The 20,835-nt window shown below is 35.3% G+C and overlaps 1 protein-coding gene and 2 pseudogenes across 37 annotated transcripts; 1 reads left to right on the top strand and 2 right to left on the bottom strand.

Annotated features, from left to right (window-relative positions):
- Nucleotides 1-1,255: 1,255 nt before the first annotated feature.
- On the bottom strand, nt 1,256-3,477 carry LOC104760872 (pentatricopeptide repeat-containing protein At5g48910 pseudogene; annotated as a pseudogene). The gene has a single exon (XR_015589419.1). The product of XR_015589419.1 is annotated as a pentatricopeptide repeat-containing protein At5g48910 pseudogene (transcript).
- Nucleotides 3,478-9,275: 5,798 nt separating this feature from the next.
- Nucleotides 9,276-12,892, bottom strand: LOC104760873 (uncharacterized). Of its 35 annotated transcripts, none has more exons than XM_087499517.1 (12): nt 12,663-12,892; nt 12,514-12,562; nt 12,066-12,094; nt 11,795-11,892; nt 11,508-11,710; nt 10,843-10,922; nt 10,674-10,744; nt 10,407-10,470; nt 10,061-10,176; nt 9,909-9,971; nt 9,648-9,747; nt 9,276-9,514 (listed from the first exon to the last, which is right to left on the bottom strand). In XM_087499517.1, exons 6-12 carry the CDS (start codon nt 10,918-10,920, stop codon nt 9,491-9,493), a joined length of 516 nt encoding a protein of 171 aa, XP_087355643.1. In that variant the 5' UTR covers nt 10,921-10,922; nt 11,508-11,710; nt 11,795-11,892; nt 12,066-12,094; nt 12,514-12,562; nt 12,663-12,892; the 3' UTR covers nt 9,276-9,490. The 35 variants fall into 35 exon arrangements, with proteins under 35 accessions (XP_087355643.1, XP_010482163.1, XP_010482164.1 ...); XM_010483861.3 differs by having other exon boundaries at nt 9,276-9,510; nt 12,066-12,143; XM_010483862.3 differs by having other exon boundaries at nt 9,276-9,510; nt 11,508-11,629; nt 12,663-12,886.
- Nucleotides 12,893-12,981: 89 nt separating this feature from the next.
- On the top strand, nt 12,982-17,466 carry LOC104763249 (uncharacterized; annotated as a pseudogene). Its single transcript, XR_015588270.1, has 11 exons — nt 12,982-13,189; nt 13,294-13,377; nt 13,469-13,668; nt 14,268-14,426; nt 15,155-15,243; nt 15,327-15,430; nt 15,548-15,638; nt 15,738-15,813; nt 15,901-16,015; nt 16,104-16,635; nt 16,896-17,466. The product of XR_015588270.1 is annotated as an uncharacterized LOC104763249 (transcript).
- Nucleotides 17,467-20,835: the final 3,369 nt, after the last annotated feature.

Genomic DNA, 20,835 nt, shown 5'->3' on the forward strand with positions numbered 1-20,835 from the left:
ATTGTTGTTATAACCATTTCATGTTAGTTAAATTTATATCATCTTCTGGACATAATTATTATCAAGCTATTTAGTTCTGTTCACACCTAAAAGCTTATTATCGTAACACTTTGAAATTTAACCAATACAGGACTCGAACAAACATTTTTTACTCCTGTTTCTGTGGTAGATACTAAGAGGGAATCTGACTTCTAATCATCTCACTGTCTGAATGTTGTCTTTAAATCAGAGCGGCTGTGGAAAAGCACATTTCCTGAGTTGCTTCTGGTACTTACCAGCGATTGAGAACCACCAAGCGGAATCTCAAGGTTCAGCTCTTGCTCAAAGGTTCCATTGCTCCTTGTCTATGTTGGCGGTAGAACTGGTGGTAATCGCAGAGAATTTAGGCCTAAACCATCCATAATTAACGGCTACAGTTGGCAATTATGCAGTCATTGAGTTAATCAAATGATGGCTTTTACAAAATTTTAATACAAAAATTTGTAATAAACAATTATTTAAAATCAAATCTCCCAAATTTTACTTATATACTTGCCATACTAAGTTTGTTCTTCTGGCAGTAAACTGTGTTATAATTAATATTGAATGATGATTGCGTCTTCTAAGCTAGAGTGATGTATATAATTGTTGGCCATGAGCTCATGATTCTCATCAAAAAATTCACAGTTCACTCGATCTCTTTCTCTGACATTTTTCAAATATTAATAAGTCTCGCACCATGAACAAACAATTACTTTCCTATTTCATAGTTTTTGTGGTTCTCTTCTCAGGTAATTAACTTTATACTTGTAAGTTATAATTTCATATTATTGTATATACTCAACGATCTAATATGTCAATACAGAATGAGTTTTGAAATATTAAGCTAAGGAAGCATAATAATGTTATAACTTATATACAGTTTTTAATCTATTCAATTAATACATATCTATGAACTTATATACTCACTATTGGTTGCAGTATTGTCGATTGTTCCTAAAACTGAGGCACAAAAGAGATGCAGACAAGAACTAGAGCCGGGGAAACAATGTTGGTTGGCAAAGTGTAGAGAACGGTGCTTCAAGAATTTAAATGGATTCGGAAGTTGTGTTGAGAAGCCAACAGGCTCTGATCGGTACATATGTAACTGTTTCTACAGTTGTGGTGCACAATGATCTCCTAGAGTGTTGGATAACGTAAACTTAGTTAAACATTATCATAATTTTTATGGTTACGAAATGCAATCTTCAAATTATATATGAATGCACTCCTCATCTTGAAATGAAATGATGTTATCAAGATTTTTGTTTCATCAGATTCTAAACTACAGACTAAAAAAGTTCAATTCTTATCAATGCTGAACCAGCAAAGAAACAACAGACCTTGTGTGCTGTATCTACAGAGAAAAAACGTCTTTCTGTTTTTACTTTCACCAATAATCCATGCACGAGCATGAACCGTCGTGGAAATGGTGAAAACGTTTGCGGTCTCGTACTGTTATCTTTCTCTTGTAAACTTTTGAGATGAGTTTGAGGGATGAATGACAGTCCTCACAGATGCGTAGGTTCTTAACTATGCGTATTGGTTTGCCAGGACTCGTACTTATCAACCCAAACGCTGTAGCGATCTTCTCGCTGTGGTAATGAAGTGCGTTTTCTTTATCCTCTTCCTCCAAGTTTAACAAAACCTGTGTGGTGATTGGTCTATACCCGGCCACCCTCAGTTTTTCTGAGATTTCTACGAGCATTGAGTTGATTTCTTTGGCTCTCGGGTGAGAATCATCTTCCACAAGAAACTCATGAAGCACGCCATCAATGTCGATCCAACTACACCCGGGATCTTTTCTTATATCCATCTCCTTCATTCTCAGCCTCATCTCTGAAACCTCTAACCAGTTTCCTTGTGAAGCATACATGTTTGAGAGGGCCACATAAGCTCCACTGTCATGAGGAACCATATCCATCAGAATGTCCGCAACACGCTTGCCCATCTCGACATTTCCGTGCATTCTGCAAGCACCCAAAAGTGCTTTCCATATCACATCATCTGGTTTAATCGGCATATTAAGTATGAACTCCTCAGCCTCATCAAGAAGACCAGAACGACCCAATAGATCAACCATACACCCGTAGTGTTCAATCCTAGGCTCTAACCCATCCACACTCACCATTTCACTAAAATACTTCCTTCCTTCTTCTATTAACCCACCATGGCTACAAGCAGTCAAAAGATTGATGTAAGCAACATCACTAGGCTGAACTCCAGCCCGCCTCATTTTACAAAAACACTCAATAGCATCACCTGCCAGTCCATGTATAGCAAACCCGTTTATCATCGCACTCCAAGTAATCACATTCTCTCGAGGTAATCTCTCAAACACCTTAACCGCTTTCTCAACAATCCCACATTTCGAGTACATATCAATCAAAGCAGAGCCAAGCACATCATCAATCCTGATACCACCATTATTCACCGCATAACAATGCAACCATTCTCCTAACTCTAACGACCCGAGCCGTGAAATCGCAGGAAGAACACTAACCAAAGTAACATAATTCGGACGGATATCAAAACCATCTCCTTTCTTCTTCATCTCACAGAAAACCTCAACAGCATCTTTAAAAAACCCGTTCTGCGAATAACCTGATATCATCGTGTTCCAAGAAACAACGCTTCTCTGACGCATTTTATCGAACAACATCCGTGCAGCTTTACAATCACCAAGTCTCATGTAACCATCAATCATAACATTCCATAACACAACCTCACCATCTCTCTTTCTTCTATCAACCATCACCACCATATCTTTTTCTATAATGTTCTTATAAAACAACACACAAGCATCTTTCATCAAACCACAGATCACATACATTCTAACGAGATTACTCATCACAAACTCATCACAGCTCAACCCAAGCTTCAAAGCCAACCCATGAATCTGCTTACCTTGTTGAAACTTCCCTGTTTTCGCACAAGCCTTAAGCACAGAAGGAAACGTGAACCGGTTCGGTTCAACGAACTCGTCACTCATCATCTCACAGAACAATGCGATTGCGATCACAGCTTTGTCTTCTTCATCGCTCTCACTGAAACCTCTGATTATAGTATTCCAAGAGAAGCAATTTCGTTGAGGCATCTGGTTAAAGATCTTGTGGGCGTAATCGAGGTCACGGTGATGGAGATCGGAGGTAGCACAGAATCGGAGTATCTCTGCGGCGGCGAGAGTGTCTCGCATTTGACCCGATTTGATGAATGCGGCATGGATTTGAGAGAGGTCTCTTATAGTTCTGCATCTGTTGATTTGAGGGAAGAGTGAAGATGGGTGTGTCGCCGGGGAGTTCCCGCCGGGAGAGTAAAGGGTCTGTGTTGGGTTCATTGAGAATCAAGAACATGAAGGGATCGTGTGGCTCTCTCTAATAAGACTCATAACAAGATATGAGGATAGAGTGGCAACAGTCTTAATGCTTTTTTTTTTTTTTTTCTTTCTTTCTTTCTTTCTATTCTGGAATGCTTTTATGACAAAATGTAAAAACAAAATCTTATGTAAAACTTGATTTTCAAAATTGGTAACTTATGTAATCGCTTTTGTTGATTAGAAATTTTGGCAAGTGTTAAAAATAAAGCTTTTATTTTTGCAATGTAAAAAAATAGTTATAAGAAAATTATAATTATTCTCATTGCCCGTTTTTCAAAAGCTACGTATTTCCAAGATGCTAATGTTTTTACTGTTGGATGTGGGAATAAACTTTCTTTCATTTGGAAATCATTTTTAGAAGGCAGAGAGTTGCTACGACAAGGAATGCGATTTTTGATTGGTGATGGAATCAGTACTAACAACTGGATGCTATTTGCTTACACATCTACCTAAGACCACCTCGAGGTATAGACGGTGTTGATATAAGTATTTCTTAGGTTAAAGATCTCATCTTGGAAGGTCAAAGAACATGAAACTTGACTCTGCTACGTAATCTCAATGTTGAAGAAGATGTGGAAATCATTAGAAGAATACATTTGAGTTCAACTCCTACGTCGGATTACTTGGTTGGCATTACACTCATGATGGTTTCTACACTGTTATATCTGGATATTGGTAAGCCATTCATCTCCCAAATAGTGATGTCATACAACCGCCCCCGATGTCACAAGAATTCGAAAAAGCTATATGGAAATTGGATATAGCCACTAAGCTGAAACACTTTCTTTGGCAGATGCTTTCAAGAGCATTACCAACAGGAACATAATTGATACGCCGACAAATTACTACAGACGGCCAATGCAAACGAGATTGTCAAGCTGATGAAACCATTGAGCATCTGTTTTTTACTTGTCCTTATGCACAAGCAATCTGGCGGGAAAGTCAGAATCTTCATCAAAACATCACTTTCTTAACAAGCTCTTTCGAAGCTAAGTTTCAATGTATTGTGGATTTTTATAATAATCAAAACCTTACAATTCTGGAGCGTACGTCAACTTCCTATTTGGACATTGTGGAGAATCTGGAAGAGTGGGAATCTCATGGTTTATCAACGGAAGGTAGTACATGGCAGCAAGATCTTGTCAAAGCTGTTAATGAAGCAAATAAATGGGTTGATTGCTTTTTAGATACACCACATGTAGGTCAGACTCTTCACCAACATCAGTCAAGGGATTCAAATTGGACACGGCCAAAAGATGGATTTATCAAGTGCAATTGTGATCAACAATTTTCACAGGATGGTATTAAGCCTCAAGCGGGTTGGATCATCATAGATCATGGAGGCTTCTATGTCAGTGCAGGGCATAGCAAACGAGTTTTATGTACTAATGTTTTTGAAGCAGACTTTCAATCTTTGGTCATTGGCATGCAACAAGCATGGATAAAGGGATACAAGAAAGTCATCTTTGAAGGGGAAAACTACACGGTCAAAAAGCTGGCTAAAATAAAATCACAGAACTTTCAAGTTCACAATTGGATAAAAGAGGTGATATATGTTTGGACAAGAAAGACACAATAATAAAGCAGCAGATCGACTTGCCAAAGAATCACTTCCAAACAATGTTTCTTTTAACAGTTCTATTATATCCTTGAATTCCTTGTAAGTTTCCTCAATGAGGATCACACTTTTTGGTAATAAAAGATAAAAGATGATAATATATATATATATATATATATATATATAGATCAATTTAAACAATTTTAGAAAATTTTATATAAACCAAAAAAACTGTTTTGAAATATTTAAAAAATGTAAAAAGATAATTATAAGAATATTATAAATTTAAACAATTTAAAAAATGGAAATGGATAAATATAATATGTATATACTAAAAGAAAAAGTGTTAATGAAAAAAGTGTTGATTAAGAATTGGAAGATGACCAGTTTAAGAGGGGGTATTCAACTTATAATTTAAAAGATTTGATAGGATTTTAACATTTTAGGATTTTGGAAGATGTAGGTGAGATTTTAGGAGATTTGATTGTGTTTTGAGTTTTTCTATTTTAATTAAAAAATTGAAATGTGATTCCGTTAGATTTTAGTATTAAACTTTGAGTGATTTTAGAATATTTGACAACACAAACAAATAAAATTTGACTCCATCGTCTCAACTCATCCTAACTATAACCTAACTATTCCATTAAATAAAACTTGAGTTGAAGGAGTAATGATAAGATTATTTGTCACTGTCACCATGAACTTTGTCCCTCTCGCCACAATCCACTTGATTCGGCAGAGTTCATGAATTATCTTGATCTTGATAAGATCTTCAACCTCATTAACATTGCTAATTATCTCAATTTGCGAGACCGTTGCAGATCACATCACAAACATGAAAGCAGAGGAAATTCGAGATTTATTCTAGGGAACTTTACTGAGATGTTATACATTTTAGGTAATATTACCACAATCTACAAAAAAAGATTTTATTACTAGAATATTTCGGGTATTTTCAAAATACCCAGCGTGCCCTTGTTTTATGTTTCCGGAAAAAAATGTTATTACAAAAATGTCATTGCCACATCAGACGCCAAGTCAGAAATCGTTGACGTGTATTAAATAACTCAGCCGTAACACGTTATAGAGGTAATGACGGCTGAGTTATAGGTATGTTACGGCGAATTTATAGAAAAAACATTTGAGTAAGAGCGGACGGCTGACTTAAAGCATAACTCAGCCACACGTTATGGCTGAGTTATCAAAATTTGGCTGAGTTATGCTCTAACTCAGCCGTCCTTATGGCTGAGTTTTCACCGGATGGTTGAGTTGTCAAAATTTTGGCTGAGTTAGAGCATAACTCATTCGTCCTTAAAGCTGAGTTATCACCCGATGGTTGAGTTGTCAAAATTTTGGCTGAGTTATCAATACAACACGGCTGAGTTATCGTATTTTTGGCTGGCTGAGTTATGAAAAACGGCTGACTTATGAGATGTAGTTACAGCTGAGTTATGGTTAAAAACTATAACTCAGCCGTTGTAGGCTGACTTATCGTAAAATTCGGCCATTTGACGGCTGACTTAATAGCAACAGATTAATTACTAGAATGTTATTCAGTTACGGCTGGTTTATTAAACGATACGACTGAATTACATAATTTCAGTTGATGAAGCAGCTGAATTTGGCAGCAATTTTTCTGTTTTTTAATTACCGTAATGTTATTCATGTTGTGACTGAGTTATAATTAGTTTGATAGCTCAGTTATATTAAGGCTGAGTTATTATTTGTTTGATGGCTGACTTGTCACGTCGGACGCATCATCCATGTCAGCATTCCATGTCATCATCTTTCTTCTCTGGAAATACGAAACGTCGCTCCTTGGATTCTTCAACTCGTTATTAAGTGAACTATTTACATGGTTTTTACCTTCTTCTTCACCTTGTTCTTATACTTCTTCTTCACTTTCTTCTTCACCTTCTTCTTCACCTTTCATGGATCCAGTTCCGGTACTAGTTGTTTCCGGTGATTGGGTAAAGAAACAGAGACATGTGTTTAACACCGACGACAGAGGGTGTATACTTGTGCAGATATATGGAGGCACAACACACGACAAGCTTATGGAGCTTGTTCTTGAAGACTACGGATTGGACGCGTTTAGCCATGAGCTAAAGCTGAGCTACATGTTCTCGAACAAGGCACTGAAACTAATGAGGCATGATAATAGACGCGACCTTTCTTTTAATAACTCAGCCATTATAGATTTTTCATTTTGATAACTCAGCCGTTATTCACTATAACTCAACCGTCACATGAATCGACGAGACCTTTCGTTTTCCCGTAAAACTATAACTCAGCCGTTAAGCAATATTTTGGCGGGAAACCATAGGTTAACCTAATAACAGACACGACTTTTCTTTTGATAACTCAGCCATTATAGATTGTTCATTTTGATAACTCAGCCGTTATTCACTATAACTCAGCCGTCACATGAATCGACGAGACCTTTCGTTTTCCCGTAAAACTATAACTCAGCCGTCAAACAATATTTTGGCGGAAAACCATAAGTTAACCTAATAATAGACGCGATCTTTCCTTTATATTCATATTATTCATTGTATCGTTTCAGTTTATTCTTCTCCGCTCATTCCAACTATAAATATTGCATCTTCGTCAATCAGTTTACCTTCAAATCTCATCTATCATTATATTGCATTTCCTTCGATCATTGCACATGTAAGTCTCCTGTCCATGCCCTCTCAATCTATGACGCACTGGAGAAGAAGTTTGAGAGCTTGAACAAGTATCTATGAGATTAGTCAAGCTCCGTTGTTTTATTTTTTATTGGAATTGACATGAACTTTCTATGTTGTGGTGTTTTATCAATCTATTTTAATAACTCAATCATGATTAATAATAACTCAGCTGTAATAAACGATATCTCAGCCAACCCTCAAATTAGAATGACTAAATAACCGACCAAACGGAACCAAACCGAAAAAATAATTTTTTCCAATTTGGTATTTTTGTATTGGTATGTTTGGTTAATTTCGGTTATATTCGGCTTACTTTCGGTTATATTAGGCAAATCTACTTAATTACAATATATTTTGGGTTATTTATGGTTATATATTAATCTAACCGACCCATAACCGGAAATAACCACAAAATTTTAAAATTTTGTAAAAATATATTCAAATGGTACTCATATTAGTATATTCATATTACCACCTTAAACCAGACACATTAAAACACATTAGAACCAAAACCAAAAAACAAATAATGTTACTCATCTGAACCCTACATCTCAAACCCTAAACGTCAACCCTAACCCTAACCCCTAAACGTCATGTGTTGTATGTTTTACACATTCCGATGAGAATGTGTAAAAATCAATCTTTCTCTATAATTATTACTTTTTATTGGTTATAATAATTGTAATATTCATATTTCAATTGTACATTTAAATTTTGAGTTATAATAATGTAAATTTGCAAATATTTCATATTTCAATTGTACATTTATTTTTTATTCGAATTTTGAATTCAATTTTTTTAATTATTTTGTATAATACATTGTGAAAAAGCTAACTTTATGAATTTATTACGCGTGTGGATCTGAGCAGACACATGATTATTGTTTGGGTTTCCCCAACAACACTTTTGTAATATCGAGGCACAGCACGAAAGACCAAACGAAGCCGTACCAAGTACATAACTCAGCCATAACTCGGCCGTACGAAGTACATAACTCAGCCATAACATATATGTTTATTTAATATTTACTTATAACTCAGCCGTGGAAGTACATAACTCAGCCATAACATATATGTTTATTTAATATTTTGTGTTCTACCAAAATATTTCAGCTCGGAATGGTCATTCTGTCAGTTCCATGTACCAAAAGTCACTCAATACTTTGCAGCATTTGGCGCTCAGAACACAATTGCGATTATCGGCATGGACGGAAGGTAACGAAGACTTTCTAAATCTCTTTGAATATATTCACATCATCATCCACAAGTAGTCATATATGTGCTTCCACCACACAAGTTAGAATATCAAAAAAACATAAAATAACTAAGAACCACACATCTGATTCATCGGCCTTACAGTTTCTACAGGTGCAATTTCGATCCAGTGAATGGAGGAGAGATGACTCAGCTTGAACATTCCCGGTTCCTGAACTCGTAGAGCGCGAGATAGTCAGAACACGTGCTTGCTTCGATTTTTATGTACATAAAGCATTGGCTCGGTATATAGATTTGGTGAAACTGCATTACGGTTTGATACTTCCAAGCTTTACTTGATTGAAGGAATTGTATTCTTGATTGAAACATTGTATATACAAAGGATTTCTATCTACACTAATTTCTGGAAATCAAACTGCGAACCAAGTATGATTATTAAATTTCACGTCAGAATGTGGTCTGATAAATTACAAAGACAGGGGATTATAGACCGTACATAAAATGTAAGATGGTGCAGCATACATGGCCATTACAATAACCTTATTACTAGAATAAAGCACCAGTGTTCTCCTATGGTCACAGAGAGTCTATAGTTTTGAAGACAGGCCAGTCTTGTGGTCGAGAGCAATCATCACTTTTCCAATTGCCTTCCTGTCTTTGAGGTCACCAATGAAGCCAGTTAAAAAAACATATGAACCAAAAATATAAATTCTTCTCTTATCCCATTGATGTTGATAGTATGCAATGTCACATAATGGGGTACCGTACGGAAGAGGTTAACATGACACCTTTTCTGTAGTTTGCACAGATTGGCTTATCGCTTGACTTGTCTCCTTGAGTTGTCTTGCAAGTCCCACCATTTCATCAGTTAGATCCTCTTGAAGCTTTCTGTCATAATCACCAACGTGAACATCAAGTGGCAAATTCAACTTGAATTCAAAAGATTACAGCTTTACTCATAGCGATAACTTTTGTTCTAACAAGGAAAGTGCATAGACTGATCAATTAAGTTCCTAAGTTTCTCGTTCATAGATGAATATACTGTATACCTCTGCTTGTCAGTGTGCGCTTGAGCTGCAGAGTCTAGTTTTATTGGTTTTGAACTTGTAGACCTGCATCAATCAAGGAAGGTCGTAAAGAAATAAAGGCCAAAAGAACTTACAAGTTGAGAAGGCATGTGAATTAAGTATTAAAATCTTACACTAATCTTCTTCTCAGTTGTGGCGAAGTGGGGCTTGGAAAATCGTCTCCTATCTTTGGAGAGCTTTCGTTGGTAAAGTCGTTTGCAAAAGGCTCATCAGGTACCTCTGCGTCGGGCTGTAAATTTAGGGAAAATAATTTGATACTAAGTTGCAGGAACAAGCAAAACTGTGGATTCCTAAAACTAAACTCATGGGGAAGAAAGAAAGAACGAAACTTGAAACAATTCCTCAAGACCAAATGCATCATAATAGCAAGAGCATAAATGTATATTAACACACGTTACTCTCCTGAAGTATTAGCTCTAGAAATAGAAAAGAACAGCTAATCCTGTTTAGATGACTTACGACTTGAACAACTATTGCTTCAATCTTTTCATAGTATTCATTCACCTGACTAGCCTTTGTAACACTGGACAACAAGAGATCAAAAGGAGAAGATAAGTAATTCAATTCGAATAACTTATAACACATAATCCTAGAAAGAGATATATAATAGCTCTTGTCGACATTAGAATATACCAAAGCAGAAATCTTTTAATCAAATCAAGATTTCAACTGAAAGATTTCTAAATAGCAATGCTGAATCAATAAAAGAGAGTTAAGTAATCACACCTGGGAAGGCATTGAGGTGTCGTCTTCTCTAGGGAGAGTTGTTCTAATAGTTCCCTCAAAGTAGCAACATACTGTGTTACACATGTTTCATACAATAATACACATATGAACATCAAAACTTACTTCTAAGCTTCGACATCTAATTGAAGAAGATCCAAAAGGAACATACATGAATAAGCTTTGACTGATTTTGCTGATTAGGTGCAACGGAAAGCAATCTCCGCAAATTGATCTCCGTTTTGCTCATCCCTATATTTGACAACAGCAATGAAATAATCAGATCCAAGCAAAGAGACGAATTAAAAAAACAGAATGAATCCAAAAAAAAAAAACCTACAAGTTCCGGAAACGAAACAGAGGACCTTGTTTAGATTGTAGAGGAAATAAATCAAATTCCGCCACGTTCATCAGATTTTAAATTAATTTCCCGGCGTAAGAGTTCTCACTATAAGTGTCAAATGAAAAGGTTGTCCATTGTCCAATGGTTGTGTCCATATGGATATTTCTGTTTATGGGTTATGTTTGAGCGGTCCACAATGGACAGTGGTCCATTTGGACAATGGTCCCAAATATGCCTAAGTCCATTTGGACATGCCTCTTGGACAATTTTTTCATTTTTGAGGTTTCTTTTATTTTGTGTTTGCTGTTCAAAACTTTTTTACTAAACCAAACATGTTTATTTTTATAAAATCTGACTTATTTTGTAAACCCAATCGATTAGTTGTATAAAACCAAACGAAACCAATGACATGAGATAGAGAGAGAGATGAAAAACGCGTTTGTTAGAAGAGAGAAAAAAAAAAAGAGTGATGATGAAATAATAATGTAAATTACCAGAAGAAGAATGATAAACGCTTCCTCGTTCGAGACCTTGTGAAATCCGCCTCACTGCTACAAACGAGCCTCCTCCGTCTCACTGCTACAAACGCTTCCTCACTCACTCACTCAATCTTCCGCTGCTCAATGAATATGAAGAATAAAAGCTATGTCGTTTTGTTTAAGTCGAATGTATTTTGATTAGAATAAGTCCTCCTGATCTGTAGGAGTTGAGAGTTTGTTTCGTTGATTAGGTCCGTTAGAATCGGTCACTTAGTTAAGCTTGTAAGGGTCTATTTAAGTACCTCTGTTATCCGATTAATAAATAGAGCATTATTCAGCAAATCTCTTTTTCTTGTTTTGATCGGATTTGTCTTTCACAAATTACAGAATCACCAAATCTCTTCAATCAGAGAAACCAAAAACAACTCATCAGAACACAAAAAAAAACCTCAATCCGTATCATGAGAAACTGATTCACATTACAAAGGAAGAATTAGAGTAAATAAAAAAGATGTCTCATGACCAGATTCTATGATGATGAACTCTTACAAAAGAGAGAGAGAGATTGATTACCAGAGCAAGAGTGCATGTAATTCAAACACCTGAATTACATGTTTATGATGTTAAGCATTGCAAATTTCAGAAACAATGCTATATGAGAAAGATGAATGAATCAATCAGAAATTTGTATTCGATATACAACTCAAATCTTTACAAGCTTAGAGCTTTAGAAAGAGACAAAGAGTAAAACGGGTGCTTCTCAATCCGATCAAAGTATCAAACCTCACCAACAAGGCAACAAAACTCAGAAACTAGATTCCTAATGCATATATAAACCCATTTACTAAGAAGACCACTAGATTCATAAACCCATTTACTAAGAAGACCACTAGATTCATAAGCTCAAATCAAGTTCAAAGGATCAATCAATCACTCAATCAATGCTTGATATTGTCTCTCTATGCATAAACCCATTTACTAAGAAGACCACTAGATTCATAAGCTCAAATCAAGTTTGTACCTTTGTAGAGGTACTTGGAGATCTCACGGCGATTCTTCTCTGATATGATCTGCAAATAGAAGAAACAAGGGTCAGTTTGCTTTATATTCAGCATTTGGAATCAGTATTGGATTAAGGTAACAAGTGATTTAGAGAGCAGAGATGCCTACCATGGTTGCGATGAGATTGACAGAGGAAGAGGCGATAGAGAAGGTGACTGAGCTCGACAGAGAAGACGAACACGAGAGAGAAGAAGAAGAGCCGATTGATTTTAGAACCCTAGATTTTAGAAGAAGAGAGAAGATTGAATCGAAGAAGACATCGATTGTCAAAAATCCAATTTTTCCCCAAATTTTGATAACCCTAGATTGTTAGAGAATTGGGCATGTCCAATGTCCACACGGTTTTACCCATTTGGTCATGGGTCAAATTTGGTCGTTGGATTAACCGGACCATTTGATTATTGGACATGTCCATAGCCCGCCCGTAATGGACATGTCCAACGACCATGGGCTGAGAGCCCAATTGACAGTTCTAACAAGAGCGAAGATGACAAAGCTAAGTCGCCGTCTCCGGATATCATCATCTTCAAGCGTTGCATAGAACGCTGAACCGGGTCGCGATTTGGGTGGGTCGGATCAATTTGGTGGCTGGGATGATTCAGATGACGACGAAAACACTGCAGATTGGTTTATAGGTACGATTTTTCTTTTTTCTTTTTTGACTAGATGTTGTGAATTGTGATGGTTAATTTGGTAGATTCATATTCAAGTTTTGAATTTTTTTTTTTTTTTTCGTCAGGAACTTTATTATCTGGAGTGGCTGGGATGGTTCTCTTTGTTGGGTTAACTTACGCAGCTTTATCTTATAAGCGCAATGGTTTTAGTATGTGTTTCAGTCTTTATTTTGTGTGGGAATTGATATACAATGTAGCTGTTTCCAACTTGTAAAGTTCGAATTTTTGGTGAATGTTTAGGACCAAAAGTAGAAGTTTTAGTGAATACTATTGGTGAAAGTTCAAGTGATCAAATCAGCGATGTTGGGGATGAGGGAAGTAATGTAATTGAGCAAGATAACCAGGAAAGCTCTAGAGGTGTGGACACGAATGTACCAAGCTTGATAAGTCTTGCAACCAATGTTTCATTATCTCACCTCTCAATGTTACTCGCCTGTTTAGTTTAGATTCTTCTGTTTTATCTCGGGATGGCAAAGATGTGGGAAAAGGGCCATTTCATATATGTACATTCTCAGAAGTGCGAATTTCTACCTGTACAAACTACTAGTGCCAATTTAGACATATACTCTAACAAAATTCAAAATTCATACCTATACTTTTGAAATTAAGCCAAATTCAAAGTCCACGCTGACTCATAATCCACGTGTGTTCTGATGTGGCATCGTCTTCTCCAAACTACGTCGTTTTGCTCCTTTTATTTCGAAAAAATGTCCAAAATAGCAACTCCCTTTATTCGAACCCACGACCTCTATGTCGTTTTAACTCTGCTTTAAACCAGTTGATCCGACAACCGTATACGAAAGTAACACACACTTTTATAATTGTAAACCTAAAAAATTGACCTATTTAATCCATCGTTCACATACATGATCCGACAACCATATACATGGCTCACTCGAATCTTTGTAGCTCCTCGATAAACACAATCAATTTATCACTTATACGTTCATCTTTTCTAGTAATTTTGTGTTAATTAATTTTTAAAGATTTAAATGAAAACAATGGATTATTAAAGTTTTGTTACCAACTGAATGTTTAGTTAGACGATGGATTATTAAACAATGGATTACAGATTTCTGCATCTCAGGTCCATAAGTTATGGAAGAGGAAAAAATCGACGGCATACTACGACGCTCTCACGCGTAATGGCGACGGAGCTGCCTGCTTCAAGCAAGGCATCGCCCCTTCTCTTCCTGTGGCAACGCCATGTCCAGAAAAAGAAGAACCCTTGATTTCTTAATTTCAGGGAAGAGGAAGAACAAATGAATTCTAAAAACGAAAATCAAACCATGAACCCCAGATTTCTTATTTTTCCCCTAATTCCAAACGATGTTGATTTATATTATCTAAAACTAGGTATTATTTAGGTTTATAAGTACAAAAGTGTATGTTAGTTTTATATAGGGTTGTTGGATCAATTGGTTACAAGCAAACCTAATCCATCGTACAGATTAAGGGTTCGAACCTAGTGTTTGGCCATTTTGAACATTTTTTTGCAATAAAAAGAGCAAACCACGTCGTTTGGAGCAGACAATGCCACATCATTATACAATTTGAGTCCGAGTCAGCATCCGTTAATGTGGACTTTGGAATTTGGCTCAATTTTGAAAGTATATGTATGAATTTTGAATTTTATTAAAGTATATGTATAAATTGACACTAGTAGTTTGTATAGGTAGAAATTCGCACTTTTGAAAATGTACATGTATGAAATGATCCTTTTCCCGCAAAGATGTGGTGTTGAAACCCGCGTCTATTGGCAACGCCATGTCCGCGTCTATTTCCGACGGTTGTGGATCCAGTTCAAAGTCAAATGTTTTCAGCTTTACAAGCTTTCAAGGTACTGCTTTTTAACTTTCAGATTATTTTGAACTATCTAGCAATGCAACTGTTTTATGATTTGTTAAGAACTGATTGCTAATCCAGGTTATTGAATCCGATGCTCTGCCTTATGATTTATGTACACGCCGTGAATTTGCTCGTTGGGTGGTTTCTGCAAGCAATGCTCTGTCGAGGTAATTCTCAAAATTTTCTCTTGAAACATCATTAAAATGTTTTCATGCCTCACCTCGTGAAATTTTACCTTCATCCATTACAGGAACTCAGCATCAAAAGTATATCCTGCCATGTACATAGAGAATGTTACTGAACTTGCATTTGATGATATCAAACCTGAAGATCCTGATTTTCCATTCATTCAAGGTGATCATTAGACTATCTTTTTTACCTTCATACTGAGCAATGAAGTTATGTTTACTCTGAGTCAACGAAGTTAGTTATATTTGATCTGATTTCTTCATTTTTAATTGGATAGTTTAGGTTTGGCAGAGGCAGGAGTTATCTCAAGCAACCTCTCTAACCAAAACGTGCCTTCTACTGAGAGCAGTCGGTTCACGTTCTCTCCAGAAAGGTAGAAATGCTATTTATTTTCATCCAACCATATAAGCTATAAAAGCTTAGCTACTGCTATGTGATTTCCACTCTTCTTAGCTATTTTTTTTCTCTATAGCCCTCTAACACGTCAGGATCTTCTGAGCTGGAAGATGGCTTTGGAATACCGACAGCTCCCAGAAGCTGATAGCAAGGTTCTTTTTCTATTCCTTTCTTTCGCCTTTTCCACATTTAGTCATAAGGGTGTCGTAAACCTTACACAACTACTTTTCCTTTTTCAGAAGCTATACCAACTATCTGGTTATCTTGACATTGATAAAATAAACCCTGAAGCGTGGCCTCCCCTTTTAGCTGACTTATCCGCTGGAGAACATGGAATAACAGCACTTGCTTTTGGTGAGTGGGATTCTTGCTTCTCTTAAGTAATCATATCATCAGAGTTTTACAACCGCGTTTTGTTTTTAATAGTCTTGTGTCCCTCTAGGGCGTACCAGATTGTTTCAGCCGTCTAAAGCGGTTACAAAAGCCCAAACAGCTGTGTCTCTTGCCATCGGTGACGCTTTTGAACTAGTTGGTGAGGAGCTAGCTCGTATCGAAGCAGAGGCTATGGCTGAAAACGTTGTTTCTGCACATAACGCACTGGTTGCTCAGGTCGAGAAGGATATAAATGCTAGCTTCGAGAAAGAGCTTTTAAGAGAAAAAGTAGTAGTAGATGCAGTGGAGAAAATGGCTGAAGAAGCAAAGTCGGAGCTGGCGAGAATTAGAGATGAGAAAGAAGAGGAGACTCTTGCATTGGAGAAGGAACACACATCGACTGAAACAGAAATGGAGGCTCTTGCAAGGATACGAAATGAGCTGGAGGAACAACTTCAAAGCCTTGCGAGTAACAAGGCCGAGATGTCGTACGAGAAAGAGAGGTTTGAAAGACTTCAGAAGCAAGTGGAGGATGAGAACCAAGAGATACTCCGGTTGCAAAACGAGCTTGAAGTTGAAAGGAACGCTTTATCTATAGCCAGGTATAGAATACATTATCTTGAAATTTCTTGTTTCTTTGAGCATGAATAGATCTTTACACAGTGAGATAGAAGCGAATGAGGAATGGACTGTACTTTCCGCTCTAGGTAGAAGCAAAAAAAATTGTAATTGTTAAATGACATAGCCTCTCTATATTGATTAGTCACACTCAAAAGCTTTTATATTGAGAAATGTGACAAGTCAAACATATGAGAGTTTAGCTCTTTCAGGTCATTTACGGTTTTGAGTTTTGGTTTTAAAGGGATTGGGCTGAGGATGAAGCGAGAAGAGCAAGAGAACAAGCAAAAGTGCAAATAGAAGCTAGAGGACGTTGGGAGAAGTATGGCATAAAAGTGATTGTTGACAGTGGCCTCCATGAACAGACAACAACGGAATCTACTTGGCGGAACGTAGGAAAGCAAAATCCTGTTGAAGGAACCATGAAAAGAGCTGGAAGTCTGATTGCTAAGCTCAAAAAGATGGCGAAAGATGTAGGAGAGAAATCCAGAGAAGTAATCTACTTGATCATTGAGAAAATAAGCCTTCTGATATCAGCCTTGAAACAACAAGTTCATGGATTGGAGAACAAAACCAAAAACCTGAAAATGAAAACCAAGTCTAAAGCAGAGGAAGTGTGGAGACAGACGAGCTTGAGGGTTGATGAGATCAGAAGTGTCTCTCTCTATAGTGAAGGCTAAGGAGACTGTAGAAGAGTTTAAGGACAGAGTTGGGAAACTCGGCGAGAAATTCAAGTCGAAGTAGGTTTGCGGTTTGGTTGAGATTAAAATTTGTCAGACAAAAAAAGCAAAACAATGAAGCCTTAATTTTCAAAACAGGAAAGCTAGCAAGAGCTCCAAATTAGATAAATAACTACACTGATTTGATTATATGATTGTGGTCTTCGCCAGTTAATGTCATTTGGGGTTCTTTGAATACAATCACGGTCAAGCAATTGAAGATTGAAGATGAAAGATCACATAAACACAAATACACAATAAACTATGATACTGGATGATATACTTTTTACCATTGGATCAACTTCCAATTTTAAGCCAAGATATGAAATTGACCTATATATGACCTATATATGATTAAATTACCCACAAAAATATTGGCAATAACTTTTTTAGTTAGATAATGATATCACAAGATTGTATTGTTTTTATATAAAAAAAAAGGTAGAGCAAGAATTCCATGTTGAAATATAAATTAAATAACAAAGTGATTACGATGAATCTTTGATTAAATCACATTAAAAAGTTCAAAAAAATATATATATATTATTAGAGATTGTGTTTATTCTATATATCTATCAAAACATTCTTCATGCTTTCTAAGGTTCATGAAAGAATGGGCAACTCAATTTCGTATGCAACAGCGTACTCATTCGGCGAAACAACATGGTCAAATCCAACTTCTACGGTTGTGAACAGCTTAACGGAACATCCTCCTTCTTCCTACTCTGGTCAAGATTGAGAACCTCACACACCTTAACAATGAAAAATACCAATCTCGTCGTTTCAGGGTAGGCGGGTGTGTCTGGTATGTATCTAGAATCTAGCCTTTACATTAGCTGGCCTACGTACTTAGTATTCGGTAATATTTATGTTTTATGACTTTATGAGACATGCATGCATGAAACACATAAACGAATAAAACGATGATTTTACTATATTCACATTAGCTCCAAAATTGTTCAATCTTCAATCTTCATCATAGGAAAAGAACATCAATTAATCTTTCTTACTTACTTATGCAATAATATATATATATATATATAAATTTCAGGAGATTGATTATAGACAGAAGAAGCAAGCACAAATCAGAAGAAGCATTTTAGAAACCCTAGCCTAAAATTTGATCAAATAAAACAGTTCAGAAGAAACCTATAATACCTTGAGAGAGATCAAGAGCTAGAGAGACTCGAATCAAGTGGTTTGAGATCGAAGACAACCTATATGTATATTACACCAAAAACGAAATCAGAATGGAAGATAAAAGTTCAAGGAAGAAGGTAGAATTAAGTGCAGACAAACCATCAGATCTGTTGAAATAAGAAGGTGAAAAGTCTCACGCGTGGCTCAAAGGGTTTCCCGTTGATGTTTCAATGAAACTAGGTCTGCTCCCGCCAACGTGGGTCACAGCGAATCCGTCTCTTGCTGCTGTGTGGGTTGGTGGAAGCCCATCGTGATATGAGGTTTTAGGTCGCTTGGTTTTTGGTTCTGGATAGGGTTTCGAAGAATTTCGAAGAAGAAGAAGAAGATGAAAGAGAGGATAAAGGGAAGACTGAGTGGAAGGAGTTTTAACTAACCAAAAGAAAATAAAAAAGGAGAAGATTTTAGCCCTTAGATATAATTCATCAACGGTGGAGGATAAGCCAAAGTCCAATCAACGTCTCTATGGATTAGCCAATAAGAGGCTTTCTCGTTTATTTTGGTTTTTATTTAGTTTTATATTTTTTATGTATGAGTATAAAATTAAAGGTTTAGACTTTATAATATAGGGTTTGGAATTTTTAAGTTTTAGGAATTGAGAATTTTAGTTTTGAATATACACTAGAACCTCTATAATGTAGAACATTTATAAATTAATACTTTTTAAATTAATACTTGCTATAAATTCATAAATTTCTTCGGTCTCGAGTTGGGCCGGTGTAAAAAATGACACACTTCGATAAAATAATAAAATAATATTTTTTTTGAAAATCCTATGTAAAAATATAGTTCCATCAATATCATAAATTAATAATCAAATAAACTAATATATATATATATATATATATCTAAAAAAATATAGTGAAATATGAATCTATTCTTGTATGGATATTCTTTAATTTGCATTCTTATTAGAGCTCATCTCTAATATTTTTCATTGTTCTCCTCTCAAATCGCATCCAAAAATTATGGAAAGTTTTAGATTCAATAATTGCTTCTTTAGTAACTGGTTCTAAACATATCGCAACATCTTCTTCTACTTCATCATTACTATGAAGGATAGTAATAGCAATTTCTTCAAAACTCTAAACTTCTAATAAAGTTCTAATCTACTAAACAATTGATGTTCATCCTAATACGATAGCAAATATTATAAATTAAAAAAAAATCTTTTAAAATATGAATTATAACAAAAGTATCTTATTTTGTAATAGAAAAAATTTCAAAATTATGAAAATGAGAAAATCTCTTGATAAATTAAAAAATATTAATTTATTGATAAATTAAAAAATATTAATTTATTGATAAATTAATAATTATTGATAATAATTATTAATTTATCGATAAACCTCTATAAATTAATAAAATTTCATTGTCCCGATCTTATTAATTTATAGAGGTTTGACTGTATATGATAATTGAATTGATAATTTAGAGATTTAAATATATAAGTAACTAGTATTTAAAAAAGATTGAAAATGTATTAATATATATATATATCTATATATGTTCCATACACCTAACTGATTTTTATAATTAATTTGTATATTTTTAATATTATTTTTATTCATATTGTATGTTACTATTATTACAAAATAATTTTTTAGTACATTTTATTTTGTTAATTTATAAATAATGAATTATGTTTCAAGTTTGAACTCTAAACTTTAAACCATATACCCTATACCCTATACCCTTAACCCTAAACCATTAAGGGTGTATGGTTCAGTCTTGAAATACATTTCACAACTAAAAACCGGACAACTAAAAACACGCAAAAAATCGGAAAACCCCGCTAAAAACCTGTGAACCGGTGGTGGAACCAGCGGGTCGGACCAACGGGTCAGTATCAAAATTAAAATATTTTATTTTTATCACACTTCAAACTCAAACCAAATTAAAATTAAATGTTGTTATTATAAAAAATCACTTAGTTATTTTATCTAATCATTTAAAAGTTGAATTTTAGTTGTTTACTTCATTATATATGTTTTAGTCATATATTTATAGAAAAGTAGATGTTATATTTATAAAATGTAAACAAACCAATAAACTAATTGACCTATGGTTCAACCGGTCCGACCGGTTGACCCAATGACCCGAAAGACTTCCGGTTCGGTTTTAAAAACATTGATTTCACTATTTTCAAATAACAAAATAAAATTAATGCAAAAAAAAACATTAAATTTTTTCACTTAAATTATGTTTACAAATTAGGAACCTATGAGACATTAGTATATATATATATATATATATATATATATATAT

Source organism: Camelina sativa, chromosome 18 (genome assembly GCF_030686135.1).
Source record: "Camelina sativa cultivar CO46 ecotype springtype chromosome 18, ASM3068613v1".
NCBI classification, from domain to species: Eukaryota; Viridiplantae; Streptophyta; class Magnoliopsida; order Brassicales; family Brassicaceae; genus Camelina; species Camelina sativa.